This window comes from Artemia sp. Qi Xiang Cuo, chromosome 10 (genome assembly GCF_049724085.1).
Source record: "Artemia sp. Qi Xiang Cuo chromosome 10, ASM4972408v1, whole genome shotgun sequence".
Classification (NCBI taxonomy): domain Eukaryota; kingdom Metazoa; phylum Arthropoda; class Branchiopoda; order Anostraca; family Artemiidae; genus Artemia; species Artemia sp. Qi Xiang Cuo.
Window position 1 is genome coordinate 61,262,860 of NC_142803.1, and position 8,775 is coordinate 61,271,634.

The 8,775-nt window shown below is 35.1% G+C and overlaps 1 protein-coding gene across 1 annotated transcript; it reads right to left on the bottom strand.

The window, feature by feature from the left end:
* Positions 1-1,728: 1,728 nt before the first annotated feature.
* Positions 1,729-5,840, bottom strand: LOC148947989 (uncharacterized). The gene is made up of 3 exons (XM_089095757.1): positions 5,816-5,840; positions 3,254-3,418; positions 1,729-2,333 (listed from the first exon to the last, which is right to left on the bottom strand). The coding sequence occupies exons 1-3, from the start codon at positions 5,838-5,840 to the stop codon at positions 1,729-1,731; spliced, it is 795 nt and encodes a 264-aa protein (XP_088951883.1).
* Between the last annotated feature and the right edge of the window lie 2,935 nt (positions 5,841-8,775).

Below are 8,775 nucleotides of genomic sequence, written 5' to 3' on the forward strand. Positions count from 1 at the left end.
TGTGTTCCATCCCCTTTGTATGGATCATTTTGATGGATTTTGTCTTAAGGAGCACAGGTAAGGCAATGGGAGACCACGGAATCAAATGGAGAGAAAACAAATCTCCTGGGCTTAGATTATGCTGATTAGATTTAAGCATCCTAGATGAAAGTGTGAGCAAAATGAATGAACTTTTGGAGGTTTTGTGAGTTCCAAAAAGTCACTTAGGCTAGGAATAAGAGAAAATGAAAAGGTGACGTTAGGTAACGAAAAGATAGATCAGTGAGACAGCTTCAATTACCTTGGTAGTATTGTTTTCAAAGACGATGGAAACAGTGAAGAAATTAAAAATAGAATAGCCAAGGCTAAGGGTGTTTTTTTCACAGTTAAAAAAAGTTTGGAAGAATAGGAAGATAAATCTGCAAATAAGATTGAAATTTTTAAAGCTACAGTGATGACTGCGGTCAGATATGGCTCTGAAGCATCGGCACTCCGAAAAGCGGATAAAGATTGGCTAGATGTTTTCCAGAGAAATTGCCTACGGATTGTTCTGGGTACCCGGCTTACTCACCGTATTTCAAACACTAGGCAGCCCAAAAAGTGTGGTTTAATCCTGCTTTTTAGGGCTATAAATAGAGAAAGGTTGAGATGGCTAGGGCACGTTTTGCGGATGAAGGAATACATATTGCTGAATTTTGTTCTTTTCGGCGAACCGTCTAGGGCTAAACAGATAGCAGGTCATTCGCGGTTGAGGTTGGAGAGTGTCATAAATGAAGATTTAAATAATTTCGGAGACCACACTGCCTTTCCATGACGATAAATAAAAGTTCAAATAGGGATAAAATCCTTTTAATAGACAGTGATGATAGAAATTCACAAAAATACCAGATATTTCGGTCACATATACAGTGACCGTCATCAGTAGTAAAACTGATGACGGTCACTGTATATGTGACCGAAATATCTGGTATTTTTGTGAATTTCTATCATCACTGTCTATTAAAAGGATTTTATCCCTATTTGAACTTTTATTTATCGTGAAGATTTAAAGGAAATGGGAACTTTCTGGGAGGCTTTAAAGAGGGAAGCATTGAATAGAGTGGGATGGAGGAGGAACATGCATAACTGTTTTGACCTCTGGTGGCTTGGTACTGCGGCGAGTTGTTAATAGTAGTAGGCGTATATGTACTTGGATCTAACGATTAAGAGCTTGGGGGTGATAAAAGTGACTTCTTTGTGACGTAAAACACATTTAAACTAAAGTTATCTGCTTTGATTTTTAAGTTTCGTGAGACAAATAATCATCCGGTGGGAAAATATTCCGTCAATTTTTTTCTCGGTGTAGATATGATGGAACGGAATATTTCTACCAAAGCAGGGGTAGTTATAGGGGGTTCAAATGGGAATCATATATGGGAATAATGGGAATCTAATCATAATACATGTAAAAGAGGAATAGAGTTAATTGAGTTCAGTTGCTAAACTTTGGGAGGCTATATTTTGTATTTTATGTTTTGGGAACTAATGCAGAAAACCAGAATTGACTGGGATTTTTTCTTTTAATTGTCTTTTTTTGTGATTGTAAAGCAGTAAAATATTAAGTTTTTTTGTTTTTGCAGTCAATACGTTATCCTTAACTTACACTTAACCAGCAACTTGTTATATGCTATGATTTTTTTTGTTATAAATTTCAGGTTTTTATTTGTTCGAAGTGAATGAATTTTGTCAAATTTTTTGGGTTTTTGTTTGCTATATAAAAAGTAGATTTGAAAAACCCTTCTGACATACATTACACTTATATGGTCTCTCACCCGTATGTACTCTTTGGTGCTGGTTCAAATTTCCTGCTTGATTAAAGGTCTTGTCACAAACATCACATGTAAACGGTTTCTCACCAGTATGAATTCTATGATGAACGTTCAAATCTGATGACTGAGCAAAGGTCTTGTCACATATATCGCACTTAAACGGTTTCTCACCCGTATGCCTTCTTTGGTGGTTGCTCAAATATTGTGCAACAGAAAAGGTTTTATCACAAAGATTACACTTAAACGGTTTCTCACCTGTATGCACTCTTTGGTGCTGGTTCAAATAATGCATTCGAGCAAATATCTTGTCACAAACCTCACATCTATATATCTTTTCCTTTTTATGAGTTCTTTGACATCCTTCCGATTTTCTATAATTTTTAATTTGCAAGCAACATATCAAACCTGTTGTCTGATTTGCTAGGCCTTTTCCTTCCGATTCAGACGCACAACCATTTGAGAAACCGCTCGAAGAGGGATTCATTGAAACAAGTAGTGACGCATTTTCCTGTAAGTGTAGTCCAGATACGTATGGTGAAAAGTGACCTAAAATTAACAAGTCTATAGAATTAAAAAAAAAAAAAAATTAATTTCGATTCCTCTTCTCTCCCAAGGTGATACTATAACTAGCTTTTAAAATTAGTTTTTCTAATTTAACAAAATAAGGAAAATCAAACCTTAAACGATCAAAAAGCATACCGAGGGGTAAACCAAATCATAAGTGAAGGATAGGAAATATTACAACAAATATTAAGAGTTATTGTAACTAAAAAGGAAGAGCAAATTAAATATACATCATTTGTTGAAGGTAATACTTTTTGGAGTCGCCGCAAGGCATTGAATAAAAACGATGGAAGTCACGTTTTACTCAGGTCTTACACATGCAAGTTCAAATAGGGATATATCCTTTTAAGAAAAAGTGAAAAACTGACAAAAAAATTCCAGATATTTCGATCACACATTCAGTGACACCGTCGTCAGCAAATATCCGGTATTTTTTTTTCATTGTTTTTCACTGTCTTTTAAAAGGATTTATCTCTTGTTCAACTAATCCAATCAGAGTTACTATTTCTTCTTGCTAGATAGGCAGTTCAATCTAGCTTCTAGGCAGTTCATATCAAAAAATTAATTTTCTACTTATTTCAAATTCAACTTGGAATAAAAATAATAGACAGATTTATGTCTTAATTTATAAAGAAATATATACACTATAAACATGAATTGTATAATCTATTGTGTCATGTAATTCTAAGGCTTATTACCAACCTTATTGAAAAATAATAGAACCTACAAAACCACTTTCAAGTGAAAATTAAGAAAGATTCTTAGAAAACTACAAAAACGGTTTGGCGAATAAGATAAAACAAAAGTTCCATCTTAATATTAAGTCCCATTGTCCTATTTTTGTCAAATAAAATATTATCCAACACCAATCAATCAACAAAAACACACTATTTCAGATGTACCTTCATTGTTGGAACATTTGGATTCCTGGGTGTCGTATTCAAATTTACATGGTCCTGAAATGCTAGGTAAATTAAGCAAAGGAACATCTTCCTGCTTCGGTGATAAATGATGGTTTGGAATATGAAACGGCTTCTCGCTGTCAACTGGTAAAGCATCTTCAACTTCTAAAACGAAATTTAAATTAAACAGACATAGAAAAATTTTACAGTAAATATTACTAAACAAACCTGACAGCTTTTTCTTTCTAGTCACGCTTAAAAATGTAATTATTCAGACATTATATGTAAACATTAAATCCGATGTATATAGAAGTTTTTCCACAAATGGTTTTTCAAATCTACTTTTTATATAGCAAACAAAAACCCAAAAAATTTGACAAAATTCATTCACTTCGAACAAATAAAAACCTGAAATTTATAACAAAAAAAATCATAGCATAGAACAAGTTGCTGGTTAAGTGTAAGTTAAGGATAACGTATTGAATACAAAACTAAAAAACTTAACATTTTACGGCTTAACAATCACAAAAAAAGACAATTTTAAGAAAAAAAAATCCTAATCAATTGTGGTTTTCTGCATTAGTTCCCAAAACATAAAATACAAAATATAGCCTCGCAAAGTTTAGCAGCTGAACTCAATTAACTCTATTCCTCTTTTACATGTATTATGATTAGATTCCCATTATTCCCATATATGATTCCCATTTGAACCCCCTATAACTACCCCTGCTTTGGTAGAAATATTCCGTTCCATCATATCTACACCGAGAAAAAAATTGACGGAATATTTTCCCACCGGATGATTATTTGTCTCACGAAACTTAAAAATCAAAGCAGATAACTTTAGTTTAAATGTGTTTTACGTCACAAAGAAGTCACTTTTATCACCCCCAAGCTCTTAATCGTTAGATCCAAGTACATATACGCCTACTACTATTAACAACTCGCCGCAGTACCAAGCCACCAGAGGTCAAAACAGTTATGCATGTTCCTCCTCCATCCCACTCTATTCAATGCTTCCCTCTTTAAAGCCTCCCAGAAAGTTCCCATTTCCTTTAAATCTTAACGATAAATAAAAGTTCATCTGATCGGACCACTTTTCCATAGTTTCTTCAATAAAAAAAACCGTTAAAATTCAGAAACATACCCCCAAATATATTAAACACTAAAGCAAATTGGACTATATTCAAGAATTAGCTTGATGATGAACCCAGGGATCATATATTTCAACTATAACAGCTGAAACACAAGCTGAAATTTTGGCATCCATACTAAAAAAAATACAGCTAATCATGCTATCCCCAAGACAACAACCAGGAAAACAATCCCCAAACACACTTCTAAAGCATGATGGACAAATGAGTGCAAAAACAAATGAAGAACAAAAAAGGCAACTAGAAAAACATATCTGAAAAAAAAACCTCTTGTTCTATGTATTTAAATAAGTTACAAGCTGAGGCTAATCTCAAAAAGACCATATAAAGACTATAAAAACACTATTAAATGCTAAATAAAATTACGGGAATAACTTTGCTACTCTTTTCTCGAATAGGCTTAAATCAAATAATAACAGTAACATCACCCCAATATCCATAAATTCCATATACCAGCCTTGCCAATGCTCAGAGTATATACCAAGCCCATTCTGAATTCATGAACTGAATAATGCAACACAACACATTAGAGCTAAGGCTAATAGTAGCTACGACAACATACACCCAACATGGATAAAGAATCTCACCCCTTTGTATAAACAGGAACTCCTAAATTGCTATAGCCTAATCATGCATGGGCTACATCCACATTCCCCAATGTTTGGAAATGTTGATCCCTCTACCAATTTTAAAGAATAATAAACCCAAATATGACCCTGAGTCTTCTAGGACTATAATGATTACTCCTGTGCTGGGAAAAGTAATGAAGAAAATGATTTAAAATCCACTCTTTTGGTTTGTTGAGAAGAATAATATGATACCTCATGCTCAAATGTGGCTTCAGGAAACACCACTCCATGACAGATGCTTTTATCTTGTTGGCAAATGCAATAAATGAATCTCTATCACAAAATAATATCCTAGATGTTGCTTTCCTAGATTTTGAAGGGAATATAACAATGTGAACCACCAGATTCTTTCAGCCAAACTTGCAAATATAGGGTTACCCCAAAAGCTAGTATCCATGATAAAATCTTTCATTAAAAATCGAGGTTTCGTTGTTTGTGTAGGCTTAGGTTCCTCACCCAAAACTACAACAACCAAAGGTCTTCCACAGGGTGCAGTCCTGAGTTGCCTCCTTTTCTTCTTATTTCTCTGGGACAAAAGCCTCCCACAAACCAATTTACAATATGCTGATGATCTGGAATTATGGAAATGGTGTTTGGAGGGGCTGGTTGACCCCTATCACAGTTGAATCTAGAAAAGGGAACTAGAACTTTCAGTTTTTCAATCAAATGAGCCTCCTACAAAGTTTCACGGCCAACCCTTCCATAAAAACTTTTTATGCCCCCGGTACATAACTTACAACCCTTGTCCTTGGGTTCAAGGGGTTTTGTCCTAGAAATACCTCTGGCGGTTGACCCCGGAGGCATTTTTATACGATCTTTAAACAATTTTGAACAAATGACTACCTGAAAATTTCGATGAGATGCATTTGCGGAAAAGAGAGCATGGAGAGGGGAGGGGCTAGTTGCCCTCTGACAACTTTTGACTATTAAGAACGGAACTAGAACTTCCAATTTACAATCAAATGAGCCCCCTCCGAAGATTATACGACCACTCTTTCCATAAAAACCTTATATGCCCTACGATCACTTTTGACTCTAGAGAAAAAAAAATATAGCTTCCAATTTCCAATCAAATGAGCCTCCTATAAAGCTTTTATCGCCACTCCTTCCATAAAACGTTATATTTTCCGGGATTATAACTTATAACCCTTGTCCCCGGGCTCTGGAAGGTTGTGTAGATCCCGGAGGCATTTTTTATGATCTTTGGACAATTTCTAACAAAATGGGTATCCTAAAATTTCGATCAGATGTATTTGGGTAAAAGAGGCTCTGGGGAGGGGCTAGTTGCCTTCCAATCACTTTTGACTCTTAAAAATGGATTTCGAACTTCCGATTTCCAATCAAATGAACCCCCTCCAAAGTTCTAACAACTACTTATTCCACATGGATGTGAGTGGGAAAGAGTGAGTGAGGAAATGAGTGAGTGAGTGATTCAATGAGTGAGTGTTTGTGAGCCCCTCTGTGAATGTGAAACTTTATACAAGGGAATATCCTATTGATAATCCTGCTGAGCAGAACACGTTACATCCTGGATCAGCATGTGGTAGAAGAACAAGGCTTTCGACCTAACAGATTCTGTGCTGAATTCATCCTTGTCCTACATACATTCTAAGATCAAACTGGATATACATGACGTATGATTTAAAAAATAAAAACCCTATTTGATTTTAAAAATAAAATCAAATAGGTGAGAAAACGAGGATTTTGTCAGCCAGTGGCAAAATATGAAGACAAAGAACAGGCAAATATTTCGACAAGGGCCTCCACGAAATCGTCCTCAGTGCTAAAAAAACAAAAAAACAACAACAAAGTTCTCTTCGTATTTTAAGTTCCGAGAAAAATTTCTGCTTCAAATCATGGGCCTATCCATGGGCACTGTTTTGTCTCATTTGGCAAATTTTTACGAGGATTTCATAGAACTATCTGCTTTGAATAGTTTCCACTTAAAACACTCTCTCTGGTTTCGGTTCGTTGACGATATCCTTTCTGTTTGGGAACATAAACAGGACTCTCTAAGAGATTTTTTGGCCCATTTGAATTCTTTTGATTCGAATCTCCAATTCACAATGTAACTAGAAGATTCAGAAAAGCTGCTTTTTTTGGATGTTTTAATTATATAAAATACTCCTAGCTTTGAATTTTCTATATACAGTAAGCCGACCCATAATGATCGGTATCTACATTTCTCGTCAAATCAACCCCCTTCTGTGAAAAGAGGGGTAATAATCTCTTTCGTCTACGGAGTTCTAAAATCTGTTCACATAATCATGTAAACTCTGAATAAAATGATGTCAAAGATGATCTATTCTGCAATGACTACCCAATAAACCTTATTCAAAATATTATAGATAGACGATTAAAAAAGATAAAAAAAGAAAATAGGGAGCCCGTCCCCCATGATTCAGTTATTCCGGCAATTGAGAACAAAACTTTCACCACTTTACCATACATCTCAAAACTTAGCGATAAACTTGGGAAAAAAAAAACATAATCTCTTTTTCTTTCAAAACTGACCAAAAAGTTAACATTTTCTTCAACTCAGGAAAAGATAAAACTGACCCTATACTGGGTAGTGGTGTCTAAAGAGTCCCGTGCTCATATGGGAAATTTTACATTGGTAGGACCCATCAACAGCTTGGTGAACATTTACATAAACACAAAATTTCAATAGATGAAGTCCCTGAGATTCAAAAATAAAAATTACAACTTTGATTCCGCCTTGGCCCTGCATGTACAATTTAATATTAAAAGACTCAATCAATATTTTCACCAAGTCTAATTTAAGAGAACCTATCCGCATATAAATGAAAACCGAAATTGCAGACAAGCTAAAATTATTGCAAGGTAAAAAAATTCTTGCTCATTCATTTTGATAAATTCATTTTCATTGATTACCAGCTGGTTTTTATTCAGTATCTGTTCTCTTTTTGTCAAGTACACTTTGAAAGGTTAGATTTTGTTGTTTTTTTAGCACTGAGGACGACTTGGCGGAGGTCCTTTTCGAAATATTTAAATGTTTTTTGTCTTCATATTTTACCACTGGCTGACAAAATCCTCGTTTTCTCACCTATTTGATTTTATTTTTCATTTATTATTTTCTTTCCTCTCTTACTTTCACACGTCCTTGTCCTACGTACTCTACTATAAGAATCCTGTGAACGAAGAAACAATTTATATCTTGTCTTTATAGACTTCAAAAAGGCGCTCGTCTCGGTTAATAGACAAACTCCGTGAAAAATTTTCTGACACTAGGGCATCCCAGAAAAAGGGGCCCAAACTATAAAATCATTCTATGTGAACATTGAGTGCTGTGTCTAGACACATGAAGCAAACACAAAAGGCTTCAGGGTAATGGCCGGGGTTAGATAGGGCTGCTTCTTCAAAGAAAAGTAGAGCTACACTCAACCAAAAATAAGCAGAAACAAAGTCAAATGATTTTCCAAGGGTCAAACTACCACAGATAATCATCAAAAAACAAATGAGAACGAAACCGAACAGAAATTACAATAAATAATCGAGTTAAACTCGAAACGAGCAGAAATTAAAAGTAGTAGGGCTGACAACCCCATGCTTTCTAAAGACCAGAATATAATTAGCACTTTATTGAAAACAGTCCTTATATTGAGCTGAATGTTTCTCACAATATCCGAGGCAACGCTATTTCACATGGAAGGGGTGGTTACATAAGCTTCGGCAGGCGGGAGGGGGGCTCATTCGATTGAAAATCGGAAGTTCTAGT